Here is a 19613-nt window from a genome sequence, read left to right as displayed (position 1 = left end):
GGCCAGCCTGGTCTCGAACTCCTGAAGTCAGGTAATCCACCGACCTCAGCCTCCCAACATGCTGTGATTACAGGCGTGAGCCACCGTGCCCGGCCTTTGTTTCCGTTTTTACACAGCACTGCTGCCCATCTTAGGGAGTTTAGCATTCACAGGCCCATTGCCCCACATCTACTTGTCAGTATGAGAAAGCAGGAGGCCAAGAATTACAAAATGATTCTCCTTTGGTTGGACTTCAGTACCCAGGCCACCCAAATTGACAAAAACTCTGAATGCAGACAAACAATCCTTGTTCCCTGTCCTCTGGCCCTTTGCAAATAAATGCTTTACCAGACCTGCCCTGCCACCCCACTCGCAGCCACCCAGCAAGAGCAGCATGTCAGCCTGCCGGAGTTTTGCAGTTGCAATCTGCATTTTAGAAATAAGCGTCCTCACAGCACAGTACACGACCAGGTGAGTCAGTTACTCTTCTGCTTGTCTCTGGAAGTTTCCTGTAGGATTAGCCTTTCAAGGTCTTCTTAGCAGCAAAGTACATAACAATGTTGATCCACGTGGCAATATACAAAGCCCTAGCATTTAAACTTTGAAAAGAGATAAGAAAATACATAGGGTGCATCTTTACGAGTTTTCTGTGGAAATCTGCTGCCGTTTCTGGGGATTTATTTTCAACAAGGCACTCAAATGTTAAGACTGAGGTATTCTTTAAATACTTGGAATTATAAAATAAAGCTTGTTTTCACCAGTGTGTGATAAACCTGTGTTTATTAGTGCCTGATGTCTGAGAAGTTTAGAATTAAGGAAATTAATCTTTCCCTCACTCTGCCTCAATGTCTGACACCTTTAACATTTGGATACATCACCCTTTTGCCTCCACATTAGGCAAAGGTTAACTATTTTGTTTCTTTCCCTTGACATCCTGAGTTGTGTTCAGAGGCATGCGTTTTGTTTAGGGCCATTTGGGATTTAGGTCATATTTCTTCCCTTCCAGAATTGCAGTGATGCAGACCTGTCATTCATGCTTCCACCAAAGACACTTTTTCTCCTTTTTCTCTGATCCTAATCGGGATTGCAAAGCCCATGGCAAGTCATCCAGGAAACAAATCACCCAGATAATAAGTGTTTATTGAACACCTACACTGTACCTAGAAATGGTGGAGGTTAGGGTCACATGAGGCATCCTTCCTTCCATCCTGGAGTCATCAGAGTAGACATCGACCTGTATAATTCAATACAAGATGATCCGTTCTGGGAAAAGTACTGAAATATTCCTCACTTCAACAGTATGGCTGGGGGGAAATGTCTGCCCAAGTCCCGTTCCCCTGCTCAGACATAACCATAACCTGCTTCCAATTCCTCGTTAGTCATTTGACTCTTGGTTTACCCAAATGCTGTTTTGAACTTTGATGTCCGTCTCCAGTACATACTTGCCTGCCTCTTGGCTGCAGTTGGAGGCCACCATTCAGCCTGGGCTCCACTCACCAAGTGGGTTATTCACAGGGCTGCATCTTTCAGGAGGGAGCACCCAGAGGTGCTACACAGACGAACATGGTCCCTGGATCCAGTGCTCGCCCAGACCTTTCCTTCATCCCTCCTCTTTCCATATTATCTGTAAAGCATTGTACCATTCAGAAAATATTTTTGTTTAGTGGGCATCTGGGCACAAAAGGGATTGGGAAAGGCAGTTCCTCCAAGTTGCTTTAGCTCTCTTGAACTTCACCTGACCCTTTCTTAAGCTAAAAAAAAATAATAATAACTCAAACAACCCACATTCCTAGATTGCGGCTTCTGCTGATCAAAAATGAGAGGCTGTGGGGAAGCTTCGACTGCTTTGAAGTGCGTACCCCCCGGGTCCTGGCCACACTCGGCTGTTTCAGGGAGGACCGGAAAGCCCCCTTAGCTGGACCCCAGCTCCAGCAGCTGCATGGCTGAGTTTGGTTTGGCTTCGTGGACTCCCATTGCTATGCCCTCTTGAGTTTGCCCCGGTTGCCCTGCTCTGAATGCACTGTGCTTTGCCCTTTGACGGGGGTTGAGGTCAAAACAGAGTGTTCAGAGCCCTCAGTCATGAAGTGAGACGATTTGTTTGAATAATAGCTAACTGAAATTTGCAAAATAACTTTATATATAAATATAAATTTAACCAGAATAAAGCATTCCTCTGAAGCTAGACTTCCCAGGCTCAGGTCAAGGCACCATTACTTACCAACAGTGTCATTTTGGGCGGGTTGCCTGGCCTCTCTGTACCTCGGGTCCCTCGTCTGTAAGATGCGGTTTTATTTATGTCCTGGGACTACCGTAACAAAGCACCACAAGCTGGATGGCTTCAAACAAGAGAAATGTATTGTCTCACAGTTCTGGAGGTTAGAAGTCTGAAATCAAGGTGATGGCAGGGCCGTGCTCCCTCCGGTACTCTGGGAAGGGTCCTTCCTAGTTTCTGGTGGTGGCCAGCACTCCCTTGTATTTTATTTTTTGGTTTCAGGTCATTTCAATCTTTGTGTCTATCATCATATGGCCATCTTCACATCATCTTCCCATTGTGTATGTCTTTATAAAAATGTCCCCTTTTTAAAAGGACACCAGTCATATTGGATTAGGGCCCACCCTAACAATGTCATTTTAACTTGATTACCTCTGTAAAGACCCTATTTCCAAATAAAGTCCCAGTCTTATTTGATACTTAGGATCAAATAATTATCTGGGGGTTAGGACTTCAACATACCTTTCAGGGATGGCAGGCAGGCACAATTCAACTCATCACAGTGGTAATGATAGCATCTATCTAATAAGGTTTTTGTTGTAAACATTAAATAGGTATACATGTAATGTACTTATGACATCTGTGCCTGGCGCATGGTAAGAACTTAATAACTGCCAGGTATTTAAAAAAATAATAACCTTCCTGTGCTTTCACTTTGCTATCTTTCTTGTTTAGGAAGGAAGGGTTGGAATTACAGCTAGCCTTCCGGGCTCTCTCATGGCTGAAGACATCTTATGCCACAGCTACAGTGACCTGTTATTCCTGGGGAACTGTCAGGGATTTCTAACTATTGTTTTTTTTCTTTTCTTTTTTTTTTTTTTTACAAAGATTAATGTGACCATAAGAACTGGCCATGAGGGGGACATCATCCCTTATGTTTCTCAAGGTAGAGCATCAATGTTAAAAACCACCATGAGAGTAGAATAGTAGCTCAGAGCTTCTGGAGCCAGGCGACCTGGGTTTGATCCCAGGCTCCACAGTTTACTGGCTCTGCGCCATAAGTAAACTCCTTAACTTCTCCAAACCTGTACCTCACCTGCTAAATGGGAATAATAATGTGTCCTGCTGTGAGGAATACCTGACATAACAAAGACAACATGCGAAGCACAGTGCCAGGCAAACAGGAAGTGCTCTGTGAGTGTAGCTATCACTACCTTTTCTCTCTAATTTGTAAATAACAAAATATGCACATGGTTCAAAGATCAAAAATAAAACAAGGTATACGTTGAATGTCTTACTTTCCCCCTCATGACTTTCTGTGAGATTTGTGTTATTATATATAAAGTGTTTTAAAAACACTTCTTCACTCCCACCTCATCCTACCTCTACAGTTGTCACATATACGAGTTTCTGAGTATCCTTCCAGTACTTCTTTTGTAGATTAAACCATAGCCTCATATGTAATCTTATTCTCTCCCAGTCTTTTACAAATGATATCATATTGTATATACTATCTTTTACTTTCTTTCTTTTTTTTTTTTTTTTTACTTCATGGCATATCATGGATAACTTTCTGAGTCAATATGAGGGAGCTTCCTCATTCTTATAACTGATTAATTCTTATTGATGAATATTTGAGTGTTTCCAATCTTTTGCACTAGAAATAATGTTGCACTGAATATCCTTGTTTATATATCATTTTGTAAGTGGTTAGGTGTACCTGAGGATTAATTCCCAGAGTGATCTGAGTCAAAAGATAACCACTTTGTGACAGTGCTAAAATTGCCCTGTTCATATTATTTTGCACTTTAGCCAGCAGAGTAAGAGAGTACTTGTTTCTCACAGCCTTGCGACAGGAACTGTAGGCCAACCTTTTGATATTTGTCAACTTCATAGGTTAAAAAAAAAAGGTATTTTGGCAAGATTGTAATTTGCCTTTCTCTTTTTGAGTCAGATTGCACATTTTTTCATATATTTAAAGGCCATATGTTTTTCCTTGTGAACTATTCATTTCCTTTGTCCATTGTTCTATTGAGTCTCCTGTCTTTCTCTTACATATTTCTATGATCACTTCATAAATTAGTCTTTGTCTCTGATATGAATTACAAATATTTTTCCCAGTTCATCATTCGTCCTTTGACTTTACGTGATATGTTTTAGCGGAGTTATTTTCATATTTAATTTATTCCTCACTTTTTAAATACCTAAGGAGTACTAGGCTGGGGATTAGAAGGCCTGAAAGTGACTAGTTATCTGGGCTCTGGAAAGAAGTTGTCTGGGTTTCAATTCCAACTCTGCCACCAAGTAGCTGCTGTCTAATCTGAGGGCAATTCCTTACCATTTCTGTGGCTCAGGTCCTCATCTTTAAAGTGTAATAATAATAATAATAGTAGTAGACATCTAAGGGATGATATAAGAATTAAGTGAGATGATAAATATAAAGGCTTAAGGGAATAATTCCTGATGCATATAAGCACTCACAAATGTTAGCAATTATTATTTAATTTATTTTAATTCAATTTATCTCAACAATCTGGAAGAATATCCAAACATTCATTAATAGAAAAGTTTTGGATATCTAACAAACTGAAGATATTTAAAATGTCACTTTTTCCTCCTACTTTGGTTATATTTGCCTAAGTTTTTCATTTTTATATTCCATGCAAGTGAACAGATATTTATTTATGAACTACATTTGGCCAAATAGGATAATTTGTGTATTTGTCCATTTAATACATAAAACAGTTATCAACTTTGTCGAATGAGCCAGACGTTGTGTCAGGAACTGCAGTATAATGTTGGACACATTACGGAGGGTCCCTGCCCTCACTGGGCTTACAATCTAGTGAGAAATGCTAACAAGGAAATGGCAATTACAACTCAGTCAAGTTCCCTTGTTGCACCTCAGCCAAGTGAGGCCCGTGATGCTCCTGTGAAGCTTCACCAGTCCACTTGCATACCGGTTTCCTCTGCTCTAGCCTAATCGAGGACTTTGCTCCTATAATTCTGCCACTTTTCTCCTGCAGCGTCAATACCTCCCTTTTACTGAATCATTCTCAATGGCATACAAACATGTTTTAACTTAAAAAAAAATGTTGGTACGTTTCTCCACATTACTCTAGACCCACTCCCTTGCATCCAGTCTCATGGTATGAAATACCCTCTTATATTCTGACAACATCATATCTATATTTATGGTGAAACACCACTTACATGACGACATCCCCACATCTATACTTATGGTGAAACACCGCTTAGACTCTGACAACTCCCACATCTGTATCTCCAGTGCGATTGCTTCCCTGAGCCCAGTGACCAGTTGCTTAGTCAACATCTCTTCTTGAAAAATCTAATAGGCATCCCAAACATAACATGTCTGGAGAATACCTATTGATTTCTCTACTCGTCTCTACCCACCCTGCACCAACATTCACCAAGTTACTTAGATTAAAACCTGGGAATCATACCTGACACCTCTACGTGTGTCATTCCCACTTGCAACTTAACAGTAAGTCCTGTTGGTACTATCTTTAAACATATCCCAAACCTGATTGCTTTTCACTATCTCCATGGGCACCACTCACTCCAGCCCAAATCACTATTATTTCTTGCCTGCCTCCATTTTTGTCCACTCGCCAGTAGTCAATTCTCCATCCAGCAACCACAGAAATCATTGGAAAACACAAACCTGTGTTACTTCTGCTCTCCAACTCTTCTAAGTATTCCTCGCAAGCTCAGAATCAAATCCAAATGCCTGTCCATGGCCTGCAAAGTAGAGCTGCACCCTTCCCTGTTCCCCAGGGCATTTGCACTCTCTTTTTGGCTCACTCTGCTCTAACACCATGCTTGCAGTGCCTCCAACATGCCACATCAGGGCCTTTGCACTTATTTTTCCCTTAGCTTGGAAAACTTTATCCAGACCCTCACAGAGCTTCCTCTCTAAATTCATTCAGGACCTTAATGGACTATCACCTTCTACTCTCTTTTTGTTTTGTTTTGTTTTTTGCTGTGTAACAACTCATTCCAAAATAGTATCTTAAAAGAATAGCAGTTATTTCTTTTGCTCATAAATCCAGGGGTTGCCTGGGCTCAGCTGAGTGGTCCTCATGGACCTCCCACATAGGTGTAGTCAGATGGTGGCTGCGGCTGGGGTCATCTTGATGGCTTATTCACTCACATGTCTGTCACCTGGGCTGGGAAGACTCAATCAGCTGGGGAGCTGAACAACTGGGTGTGTTTAGGAATCTCTCTCTCTCTCCACCCCCATGCTCGTAAGTGCCTTCATACACAGTGGTGAAAGGCTTTCAAGCAAATATCTTTAGATAAACCAGCAGAATTCACATGGCCTTTTGTAACCCAGCCTTAAAATTCATACAGTGTTACTTCCTCTGCTTTCTACTCATCAAGGCTGTCACAAAGGCCCAGCCAACTTCAATAGAAGCAAACATAAACCCTACTTTCGATGGGAAGAGTGTCAAAGAATTTCTGGACATATTTTAAAAGCACCACACCACCTGTAAGAGGATTCTTTCACTGCCTTCCCTCCCAACTCCAGTCCTAGGGCAGTCTCTATCCTCTTACCCGGCCTGCTTTGTTTTCCTTCATAACTCACATGTCTTAAGAAATATTGCATGTTGTATTTCCTAGCATACTTGCTTCTTATATCTCACCTACTAGAGTGTAGGCCCCATGATGACAAGAACATTGTCTGTCTTGCAACCTTAGCCACTAGAACAATTTCCGACATGTACCAGGTCCTCAGTAAAGGTTGGTGACCGTTGGCTCATTTAAAGCACATGAGAGAAGCTCTGAAATAAGACTTGAGAAATCAGGAAAGGTTCTTTAAAAACTTAGTGTTTGACACTGCTGTTATATTATCTTTTCATCTTGACGAGTTGCATGAACAAAGAAAGTATGCCAGATCCATTGGTTGAAAATGTAGTCCTAACTAGCTTATATTTCTCCACTCAAAGGTGCCACATTATCATATTTATTGACAAAAAGATTCCTTCATAAAGTAAGTGCTTTCCTGCCTGGGCCTACCACAAAGTATCTTGGAATTTGAGGTGCTACTGAGGCTTTCTTTTTCTAAAACTGGAAACTTTTCTTCGTGGCAGGATAATAGGACCGGGCGTATATCAATGACCCTTCATTTGATGCATTTCTGGCCCAGAGTTAGATCTCCTGCCATGTTGATGTACATCACTTTGATCTAGGAAGTGACTTTCAGGCTGAGATTGAAACACTTGGAGATATGTTTTATTTGATAAACACATTTCGTCTAAGAATCCAGAAAGTGCTTTACAAATACTTCTCCACTCAGCCTAATAGCACAGCAGGGTGACAGGCAGGCGGTAAGTGTTGTACATATGCAGTCCTTGAACTACAAAAGATGATCTGCTGAGTGAGTTAAGTGGGCTGAGGAGGGGGTGTTGGGCTCAGAGGATGAAAGACAGAAGAAGCTATTCAAGATCACCTATGTTCTTTCTTAGTATTTATGCAGCATATTCTTTCAATAATATATTCTTTTTGCACGACTTGTTATTCTCTCCTAACAATTCCCATGAGTTCTGCCTTCACTGTACTTCCAGTGAGCCAGGTACCTGGCACAGTGAAGGCAAAACAACCAGGTGTTAAAACAATTTTCAATTTATTTTTGCCTAATTTGACATCATTTAGGTGTAAGCTTAAAGTAGGTACAGGCAAGAGTCAGGCTGTCCAACTGACGTGCCTTGCCTGGGGCTGCTGTAAGTTTAAAAATACTTGCATTCTTGTTAACTCGCTGTATCTCAAGATGTCTAAAAGGCATGAGGCTATTAGATGCAGAAATTAGTAAATATGCTATGACCACTCAGCTGATTTCAAAGAGGATTTAGGTTGGAGGGAAAAAGCCAGCACAGGACACAGGGAAACATTGCACTGAACTAAGAGCTAAGAGTTGTCGAGTCTAGACCCAGTTTTTTACTAACTGTTCAACTTTGGATAAGTAGTGTAATTCTCCATTTTTAGTTCCGCATCTATAAAAAAGAACTAGCAATGCTTACAAAGTTTACTAAGAAAAGGTAGAGTAAAGGTTAATGAGAAAATGAGCTTTGAAAATTGTCTAGTAAAATGAATAAACAAATACAAGGTTTTACTTAATCAAAGTCATTTATGAGTGTTATGGGCTGATCTCCCTGATCATCCCCTGCCACCACCACCACCATTTCATATGCTGAAGTTCTAACCCCCAATACCTGTTAATGTGACTGTATTTGCAGTTAAGGCCTTTAAAAAGGTAATTAAGGTAAAATGAGGTCATTAGGGTGGACCTTAATCCAATGTGACTAGTGTCCTTATAAGAAGAGGAAATTTGAATACAGACACCAGGGAAGGCCGTGTGAAGACACAGGGAGAAGATGGCCATCTACAAGCCAAGGAGTGGGACCTCGAAGGAGTCAACACAACCATATCTTGATTTCAGACTTCTAGCCTCTAGAATTTCAAGAAAATAAATTTCTGTTGTTTAAGGCACCCAGTCTGTGGTACTTTGTTACAGTGGCCCTAGAAAACTCATACACTGAGCTTAACATCCAGAGAATGCAAGTTCTAGTCCCAGGGCAAGAGAGTGATATGTAAGAACCTTCCTATGGCGATAGATTGAATCATTCAAGGAATGAATTCAAATCATAGTCCAGGAGAGCAATAAAAGATAAAAGGCAAAGATCTGGTGCTTTGTACTAAGTCCCAAGTGTGAGTCATACTTAGTCAAAAAAAAACAAAAAGGAGTCCTTGGGTTAGAAGCTAAGAAGGAAGCAAATAAGTGTACATCTAGTCAATGTGGGCCTATTATTATTGCAAATGATGTTAGAGAACTGTCTAGAGATAATGCCAGTATCATCGGAGCAGGGTCTGGTCACTTACATGTGGGAAAGATGAACAGCCCTTGTTGGGTTCTAGATTTCTCCAGTAATGGACTGTAACTCACTCTGGAGTATTCGCAGTGAGTTTTACCTTCCATGCATGATTCTCCAGTCTGTACAGTATCCTCTGAACCAGCATTCACTGAGGCTTGTCTGAGTGGCAGGTGAGAAAGATGAGGTTTCTGGAACGAAGGAAGTAATCTATCTTGGGGAAATGTTGAAACAAAATGTTAACATATTCAAAAAGTAATAGATGAAAACAGATAATCCAGTTCAAGGCAACAGCACTAATACTGGAGAAATGAGACATTAAAAAGATTCATAGAAATGTTAATAGAGCCCAGAGCAATTCCTGAAACCAATGACGTTCCAATGAGATTCCTCTACCTCCTAGTGTAATTTAGTTTTCAATGTACATATTCTTATAGCATCTTGTCTCATATTTCATTTAATTAAGTATTTACTCACTTATTCACTCATCTATTCATTCATCAAATATTTATTAATTCCCTGTTATTGGCTATGCAGGGGGGTTACAATGGTATTCAAAACAACAGAACAAAACAAAAACCATGATCCTCAAACTAACTAGCTAGAGTTTACATTCTAGCTAAAAGTATCAGTGAGCTTAGGGACATTTCTGTTTTGTTCAGCTTGAATATCAAATACCTGGAATATAGTAGGTACTCAGACAGGATACCAGCTCAGTGACAATTTTAGGTCCATGGTGGTTTCAATCTTGGGTAATGATATAATGAGTACTCCTACACCTACTTGAGGTCCACCCTTCAGATATCATGGATTTCCTCCAGATGTTGCTAAGCAGTGTTTCTCAACATTGTTTGAACATGAGAATCACCTCGGTAACTTTTTAAAAACATTGATGCCTAGAGCCCATCCTCAGAGAGCTTGATTTAATCAGTATAGAATGGGGATCACAATTTTACAATTCCTATTTTTAATATCTAAGGATTATGATATGTACTTGGTATTGAGACCCACTGCTTTAGGGCATTAAGATGTATGTGCTATTGCCTCTTGATGTGGCCTGTCAGTTCCAGGTGAGGCTGTAGATTTATGGAAACATTCTAGCAGAGAATTTCTTAGTCATGTGGTTTCAGATATGCACTAGTACTCAGACTTCCAAGAAAGCAGATTCTTCTAGAAGTTTTGGCATCCCATGTAATACATTTTTAGCCTGCAATTTTAGAAGATGAAGCTCATCACACCTCCTGATATTCTGGAAGGTGTAGGCAAGGGCCAGGCTTACAAAAATGCCATCTCCAGCCAGGAAGCCTGCCTTGCAACCCTTGCTCAAAAACCATGTGGATGATTCCCCAGGAGATCACACCCTAGAGAGATACAGGCCTAGATTTGGCCAGAACCCCATGACTAAGGACTTCCTTCCTCCTCTTTCAATTATTCAATTATTCTTTAAAAAAAAAAAAACCCTTCCTGTGTACCTATTATGTTCCAGGTATTTGATATTTAAGCTGAACAAAACAGGAAAGTCCCCAAACTCACTGGTATTTTTAGCTAAAATGTAAACTCCTGCTTTGGGGATCATGTTTTTTGTTTCGTTTTGTTTTGAACACCATTGTAACTCCCATGCTTAGCCAATAATAGGAAATTAATATATATTTGATGAATAGATAAATGAGTGAATAATTAATTCAATGAAATATGAGAACAAGATGCTGTAAGAATATGTACATAGAAAACTAAATTACACCAGGAGGTTACGGTGAATTCTCAGAAAAATATAATGTGTGTCCAAGATGAGATCAATGTAGTGAATAGTGAATAGCATGGTTGAAAGCCTGAAGACATGAGAAAAAGTGGCTTGTCTTGAAATTTTAATGTTCAGTGTAGCTGGAGCTTAAGTGGAGAAAAGTAAAGTTGGAGAATTAGGAAAGGGATAGGCCATGTAGAGCTCCATAGGCATTGTGCGTTTGTTTCCTATCACAGCTGTAACAAATTACTACAAACTTAGTGGCTTAAAACACTAATGTATTATTTAACAGGTCTAGAAGTCAGAAAATTGAATTAGGTTTCACTAGGCTAAAATCAAGGTGTTGGCAGGGCCAGATTCCTTTCTGGAGTCTCTAAAGAAAAATCATGTCCTTGCTATTCCCAGATTCTACAGCTGCCTGTGCTTCTTGGCTCATTGCCCTCTTCTTCCATCTTCAGAGCCAGCAACAGCAGGTGGAGTCCCTTTTCTTGCTTTGAATTTCTCCTGCCTTTTCTGTCTTCACATCTCTCTCACCCACTCTTCTCCTTTAAAGAGCCCATGTAATCAGAGTGGGCCCAACCAAACAATACAGGATGATCTCCCCATAATCACATTTGCAAAGTCCCCTTTGCCGTGTAAGGCAACATATTCACAGGTACCAGCAATTGGAACAGGGCTATCTTTGAGAGTCATTATTCTGCCTATTGCATTATGTTAAAAAAAAAAAACAAAAAAAAAACTTAGACTTCATCACAAGAGTGGTGGGAAGCTACTGAAGGTTTCTCGTAACTGAATGGTAAGATCAAATTTGCATTTTTAAAAGACCCCTCTGGATGCCTTCTGGAAACTGAATTAGAGAGTAATTTTTGTAGTCATCTAGGAGATATATAATGTTGGTGTAGACAAGAAAAACATCTGAAAGAGATGAAGAGAATGGATGGGTTTGAGAATCATTTACAAGACTGTAAACAGCAAATTTTTGTGGTTGATTAGATGGCATAGATGAGGATTGGAGTGCAGGATGAGACAAGTAGCACCAGGTATCTGAATAGAACGACTGCATAAATGGAAATGTCATTTGCCAAGACAATAAATACAAAGGAGAAGCATATTTGAGAGGGGAGAAAAATTAATGCACTCATTTGGGAATGCATTGAGTTCGGTAAGTCATGAAGATCTTCAAGTGCAAGATCCAATAGGAAGTTGTCTTCAAAAGTTTAAAGTTCAGGAGAGATGTCTGGGCTGCTGACTTATCTCTGGGTGTCTGATATGGTTTGGCTCTGTGTCCCTACCCAAATCTCATGTCAAATTGTAATTCCCATGTGTCGAAGGGCAGGCATAGTGAAAGGTGATTTAATTATGGAAGTGGACTTCCCCCTTGCTGTTCTTGTGATGGAGTTCTCATGAGAGCTGGTTGTTTAGAAGTATGTAGTACTTCTCCCTTCACTCTCCGTCTTCCGCCACTATGTGAAGATGTGCTTGCTTCCCCTTCACCCTTCCACCATGATTGGGTTTCCTGAGGCCTCCCCAGCCATGCCTCCTATACAACCTGTGGAACTCTGTGTCAATTCAATCTTTTTTCTTTAGAAGTTACCCAGTCTCAGGTAGTTCTTTATAGCCATGTGAGAACAGACTAATACAGAAAATTGGTAACAAGAGTGGGACATTGCTTTAAAGATACCTGAAAATGTGGAATTGACTTTGGAACTGGGTAACAGGCAGAGGTTGGAAGAGTTTGGAGGTCTCAGAAGAAGACAGGAAGGGAAAATGAGAGAAAATTTGGAACTTCCTAGAGACTTGTTGAATGATTTTGGCCAAAATGCTGATAGTGATATGGACAATGAAATCCAGGCTGAGATGGTCTCAGATGGAGATGAGGAACTTATTGGGAACTAGAGCAAAGGTCCTCTTGCTATGTTTTATCAAAGAGACTGGTTGCATTTTGCCCCTGCTCTAGGAATCTGTGGAACTTTGAACTTGAGAGAGATGACTTAAGGTATCTGGTAGAAGAAATTTCTAAGCAGCAAAGTGTTCAGGATATGGCCTGGCTGCTTCTAAAATCCTATGCTCATTTGCATAAGCAAAGAGAACTTATATTTAAATGGGAAGGAGTATGTAAAAGTTTGGGAAATTTGCAGCCTGACTATGAGGTAGAAAAGAGAAACTCATTTTCTGGGGAGAAATTCCAGCCAGCTGCAGATATTTGCAAAAATAAAGAGGAACCAAATGTTAATAGCCAAGACAAAGGGGAAAATGCCTCCAGGGCATTTCAGGGACCTTTGTGGTAGCCCCTTCTATCACAGGCTCGGATATCTAGGAGGTAAAAATGATTTCATGGACTAGGCCCAGGGCCCCACTGCTCTGTGCAGCCTTGGGACATGGCACCCTGCATGACAACTGCTCCAACTCCAACTATGCCTAAAAGGGGCCAAGTACAGCTCAGGCCATTGCTTCAGAGGGTGCAAACCCAAGCCTTGGTGGCTTCCACATGGTATTGGGCCTGCAGGTGCACAGAAGGGAAGAGTTGAGGTTGGGGACCTCAACCTAGACTTCAGAGAATGTATAGAAATGCCTGGATGTCCAGGCAGTAGTTTGCTATAGGGACGGTGCCCTTGTGGACAACCTCTACTTGGTCAATGTGGAGGAAAAGTGTCAGGTTTGAGCCCCTGCACAGAGTCCCTACTGGGGCACTGCCTAGGAGAACTGTGAGAAGAGGGCCACCATCCTCCAGACCCCAGATTGGTAGGTCCACCAATAACTTGCCTTGTGTACCTGGAAAAGCTGCAGGTACTCGAGTCAGCCCATGAAAGCAGCTGCAGGGTCTATACTATGCAGCGGCACAGATGCAGAGCTGCTCCTTGCATCAGCATTCCCTGAACATGATTAGTGGAGTCAAAAGAGATCATTTTGGAGCTTTAAGATTTAATGACTGTCCAACTGGGTTTTGGGCTTGCATGGCACCTCTAGCCCCTATCTCTTGGCTGATTTCTCTTTTTTGAAAAGGGAGCATTTACCCTATGCCTGTACCCCCATTGTACCTTGGAAGTAATTAACTTGTTTTTGATTTTACAAGCTCATAGGCAGAAGGGACTTGCCTTGTCTCAGATGAAATGTTCAACTTGGACTTTTTAGTTAATTCTGGAATAAGTTAAGACTTTAGGGGACTTTTGGGAAGGCATCACTGTGTTTTCAAATGTGAGAAGAACATGAGATTTTGGACGGGCCAGGGTGGAATGACATGGTTTGGCACTGTGTCCCCACTCATCTCTCATGTTGAATTGTAATCCCCACATGTTCAAGGAGGAGCCTGGCAGAAAGTGATTAAATCATGGGGCTGGACTTCCTTTTTGCTGTTCTCATGATGGAGTTCTCATGAGACCTAGTTGTTAAAAACTGTGTAGTACTTCCCCCTTCATTCTCTCTCTCCTGATGTTATGTGAAGATACACTTGCTTGCCCTTCACCCTTCTGCCATGATTGTAAGTTTCTGAGACCTTCCCAGTAATGCCTCCCATACAGCCTGTGGAACTGTGAGTCAATCAACCTCTTTTCTTTATAAGTTACCTTGTCTCAGGTAGTTCTTTATAGCCATGTGAGAACAGATTAATACAGTGTCATTAGCATAAACATGAAAACCAAAGTTCTGGGGAAAATATAGAGAAAAATAAGAGAGAGAGAGAGACATCCAAGGAAAGGATTTCAAGGGAAAGTAAGTATTTCAATGACTATCAGAAGAAGAGGGGCCTGCATAAAGAGTAGCAGTACCAGGCAGAGAAGAAAAAAGAAATGAAAGAAAGATCCTATAATCCAACAGAAGAGAGTGTCCTGAAGAGCAACAGTGGTGAATACATTGAATGTCATGAAGCAGTCAGTAAGATAAGGACTGAAAGGAACAGTGAGGCACATGGCAGTCATCACGGAGTTGGGCAAGAGCAGCGTTCACAAGGCAGGAGGGTTGAGAAGTGTTGGGATGTAAGAAGCAAGAGATGAGGGTGCTCACTACTTTCTCAAGAACTTGGCTAAAAGAAAAGAGAATTTAGAAGTAACTAAAAGGACATGTAGAGTTTGAAGGAGGAGATAAGACTTGTTCTTTGGATGACAGAAAGACATAAACGTGCTTCCAGCAATTATTCTAAGAAGTGTTATTGTGAAGGGCAGGAGGGAGATGGGAGTGGCTGGAAGAAAATGTATAATCAGGGAGGGTGCATGATTTGTTCATTCCTTGGCTTTTTAGGTTTAATATCACAAGCTTGAACACTTTATACTACAAATGGAAAGGAGATAGTAGAGAGGGAGAGTTTAAAAGGAAGGAGATATTCAATGGATCAGAGTCTCTAAGGGGAGCTGGGATCTAGAGCATTTGAGGAGAGATTGGCATCACCTAGCCTTTTCTGTGTTTTTTTTTCCTTCTTTTTTATTATACTTTAAGTTCTAGGGTACATGTGCACAAAGTGCAGGTTTGTTACATATGTATGCATGTGCCATGTTGGTCTGCTGCACCCATTAACTCTTCATTTACATTGGGCATATCTCCTAATGCGTTCCTTCCCCCCTCCCCCCACCCCACAACAGGCCTCAGTGTGTGATGTTCCCCTTCCTGTGTCCAAGTGTTCTCATTGCTCAATTCCCACCTACGAGTGAGAACATGCAATGTTTGGTTTTTTGTCCTTGCCATAGTTTGCTGAGAATGATGGTTTCCAGCTTCATCCATGTCCCTACAAAGGACATGAACTCATCATTTTTTATGGCTGCATAGTATTCCATGGTGTATATGTGCCACATTTTCTTAATCCAGTCTATCATTTTTGGACATTTGGGTTGGTTCCAAGTCTTTGCTATTGTGAATAGTGCCACAATAAACATACGTGTGCATGTGCCTTTATAGCAGCATGATTTATAGTCCTTTGGGTATATACCCAGTAATGGGATGGCTGGGTCAAATGGTATTTCTAGTTCTAGATCTTTGAGGAATCACCACACTGACTTCCACAATGGTTGAACTAGTTTACAGTCCCACCAACAGTGTGAAAGTGTTCCTATTTCTCCACATCCTCTCCAGCACCTGTTGTTTCCTGACTTTTTAATGATCACCATTCTAACCGGTGTGAGATGGTATCTCATTGTGGTCTTTATTTGTGTTTCTCTGATGGCCAGTGATGATGAGCATTTTTTCATGTGTCTGTTGGCTGCATAAATGTCTTCTTTTGAGAAGTGTCTGTTCATATCCTATGCCCACTTTTTGATGGGGTTGTTTGTTTTTTTCTTGTAAATTTATTTGAGTTCTTTGTAGATTCTGGATATTAGCCCTTTGTCAGATGAGTAGATTGCAAAACTTTTCTCCCATTCTGTAGGTTGTCTGTTCACTCTGATGGTAGTTTCTTTTGCTGTGCAGAAGCTCTTTTGTTTAGTTCGATCCCATTTGTCAATTTTGGCTTTAGTTGCCATTGCTTTTGGTGTTTTAGACATGAAGTCCTTGCCCATGCCTATGTCCTGAATGGTATTGCCTAGGTTTCCTTCTAGAGTTTTTATGGTTTTAGGTCTAACATGTAAGTCTTTAATCCATCTTGAATTAATTTTTGTATAAGGTGTAAGGAAGGGATCTAATTTCACCTTTCTACATATGGGTAGCCAGTTTTCCCAGCACCATTTATTAAATAGGGAATCCTTTCCCCATTTCTTGTTTTTGTCAGGTTTGTCAAAGATCAGATGGTTGCAGATTTGTGGTATTATTTCCAAGGGCTCGGTTCTGTTCCGTTGGTCTATATCTCTGTTTTGGTACCAGTACCGTGCTGTTTTGATTACTGTAGCCTTGTAGTACAGTTTGAAGTCAGGTAGCATGATGCCTCCAGCTTTGTTCTTTTGGCTTAGGATTATCTTGGCAATGAGGGCTCTTTTGTGGTTCTATATGAACTTTAAAGTAGTTTTTTCCAATTCTGTGAAGAAAGTCATTGGTAGCTTGATGGGGATGGCATTGAATCTATAAATTACCTTGGGCAGTATGGCCATTTTCATAATATTGATTCTTCCTATCCATGAGCATGGAATGTTCTTCCATTTGTTTGTATCTTCTTTTATTCCATTGAGCAGTGGTTTGTAGTTCTCCTTGTAGAGGTCCTTCACATCCCTTGTAAGTTGGATTCCTAGGTATTTTATTCTCTTTGAAGCAATTGTGAATGGGAATTCACTCATGATTTGGCTCTCTGTTTGTCTGTTATTGGTGTATTAGAATGCGTGTGATTTTTGCACATTGATTTTGTATCCTGAGACTTTGCTGAAGTTGCTTATCAGCTTAAGGAGATTTTGGGCTGACACAAGGGGGTTTTCTAAATATACAGTGGTGTCATCTGAAAACAGGGACAATTTGACTTCCTCTTTTCCTAATTGAATACCCTTTATTTCTTTCTCCTGCCTTATTGCCCTGGCCAGAACTTCCAACACTATGTTGAATAGTGGTGGTGACAGCAGACATCCCTGTCTTGCGCCATTTTTCAAAGGGAATGCTTCCAGTTTTTGCCCATTCAGTATGATACTGGCTGTGGGTTTGTCATAAATAGCTCTTATTATTTTGAGATACATCCCATCAATACCTAATTTATTGAAAGTTTTTAGCATGAAGGGCTATTGAATTTTGCCAAAGGCCTTTTCTGCATCTATTGAGATAATCATGTGGTTTTTGTCTTTGTTTCTGTTTATATGCTGGATTACATTTATTGATTTGCATATGTTGAACCAGCCTTGCATCCCAGGGATGAAGCCCACTTGATCATGGTGTATAAGCTTTTTGATGTGCTGTTGCATTCGGTTTGCCAGTATTTTATTGAGGATTTTTGCATCGATGTTTATCAGGGATATCTATCTACAATTCTCTTTTTTTGTTTTGTCTCTGCCAGGCATTGGTATCAGGATGATTCTGGCCTCATAAAATGAGTTAGGGAGGATTCCCTCTTTTTCTATTGATTGGAATAGCTTCAGAAGGAATGGTACCAGCTCCTCCTTGTACCTCTGGTAAAATTCGGCTGTGAATCCTTCTGGTCCTGGACTTTTTTTGGTTGGTAGGCTATTAATTATTGTCTCAATTTCAGAGCCTGTTATTGGTCTATTCAGAAATCAACTACTTCATGGTTTAGTCTTGGGATAGTGTAGGTGTCCAAGAATTTATCCATTGCTTCCAGATTTTCTAGTTTATTTGCATAGAGGTGTTTATAGTATTCTCTGATGGTAGTTTGTATTTCTGTGGGATCGGTGGTGATATCCCCTTTATCATTTTTTGTTGCATCTATTTGATTCTTCTCTCTTTTCTTCTTTATTAGTTTTGCTAGGGGTCTATCAATTTTGTTGATCTTTTCAAAAAATCAGCTCCTGGATTCATTGATTTTTTGAAGAGTTTTTGTGTCTATCTCCTTCAGTTCTGCTCTGATCTTAGTTATTTCTTGCCTTCTGCTAACTTTTGAATGTGTTTGCTCTTGCTTCTCTAGATCTTTTAATTATGATGTTAGGGTGTCAATTTTTGATCTTTCCTACTTTCTCTCATGGGCATTTAGTGCTATAAATTTCTCTCTACACACTGCTTTGAATGTGTCCCAGAGATTCTGGTAAGTTGTGTCTTTGTTCTCATTGGTTTCAAAGAACATCTTTGTTTCTGCCTTCATTTCATTATGTACCCAGTAGTCATTCAGGAGCAGGTTGTTCAGTTTCCATGTAGTTGAGTGGTTTTGAGTGAGTTTCTTAATCCTGAGTTCTAGTTTGATTGCACTGTGTTCTGAGAGACAGTTTGTTATAATTTCTGTTCTTTTACATTTGCTGAGGAATGCTTTACTTCCAATTGTGTGGTCAATTTTGGAATAAGTGCAATGTGGTGCTGAGAAGAATGTATATTCTGTTGATGTGGGGTGGAGAGTTCTGTAGATGTCTATTAGTCCCGCTTGGTGCAGAGCTGAGTTCAATTCCTGGGTATCCTTGTTAACTTTCTGTCTCATTGATCTGTCTAATGTTGACAGTGGGGTGTTAAAGTCTCCCATTATTATTGTGTGGGAGTCTAAATCTCTTTGTAGATCTCTAAGGACTTCCTTTATGAATCTGGATGCTCCTGTATTGGGTGCATATATATTTAAGATAGTTAGCTGTTCTTGTTGAATTGCTCCCTTTACCATTATGTAATGGCCTTCTTTGTCTCTTTTGATCTTTGTTGGTTTAAAGTCTGTTTTATCAGAGACTAGGATTGCAACCCCTGCCTTTTTTTGTTTTTCATTTGCTTGGTAGATCTTCCTCCATCCCTTTATTTTCAGCCTATGTGTGTCTCTGCACATGAGATGGATCTCCTGAATACAGCACACTGATGGGTCTTGACTCTTTATCCAATTTGCCAGTCTGTGTCTTTTAATTGGAGCATTTAGCCCATTTACATTTAAGGTTAATATTGTTATGTGTGAATTTGATCCTGTCATTATGATGTTAGCTGGTTATTTTGCTCGTTAGTTGATGCAGTTTCTTCCTGGCATCGATGATCTTTACAATTTGCCATGTTTTTGCAGTGGCTGGTACTGGTTGTTTCTTTCCATGTTTAGTGCTTCCTTCAGGAGCTCCTGTAGGGCAGGCCTGGTTGTGACAAAATCTCTCAGCATTTGCTTGTCTGTAAAGTATTTTATTTCTCCTTCACTTATGAAGCTTAGTTTGGCTGGATATGAAATTCTGGGTTGAAAATTCTTTTCTTTAAGAATGTCTTCTGGCTTGTAGAGTTTCTGCCAAGAGATCTGCTGTTAGTCTGATGGTTTTCCCTTTGTGAGTAACCC

The 19613-nt window shown here is 40.4% G+C and overlaps 1 protein-coding gene across 1 annotated transcript in view; it reads left to right on the top strand.

The window, feature by feature from the left end:
* Window positions 1-342: 342 nt before the first annotated feature.
* C9 (complement C9) overlaps window positions 343-19613 on the top strand; it is an 80822-nt gene continuing 61551 nt past the window's right edge. Inside the window, exon 1 of the mRNA XM_032135350.2 lies at window positions 343-450. Within this exon, the coding sequence (XP_031991241.1) occupies window positions 374-450 (77 nt within the window). The 5' untranslated portion in view covers window positions 343-373. The remainder of the gene's footprint in view (window positions 451-19613) is intronic.

Source organism: Hylobates moloch, unplaced genomic scaffold (genome assembly GCF_009828535.3).
Source record: "Hylobates moloch isolate HMO894 unplaced genomic scaffold, HMol_V3 SCAFFOLD_17, whole genome shotgun sequence".
NCBI classification, from domain to species: domain Eukaryota; kingdom Metazoa; phylum Chordata; class Mammalia; order Primates; family Hylobatidae; genus Hylobates; species Hylobates moloch.
Note: the sequence above shows the minus strand (reverse complement) of the source record. Positions and strands in the feature narration are given on the sequence as shown.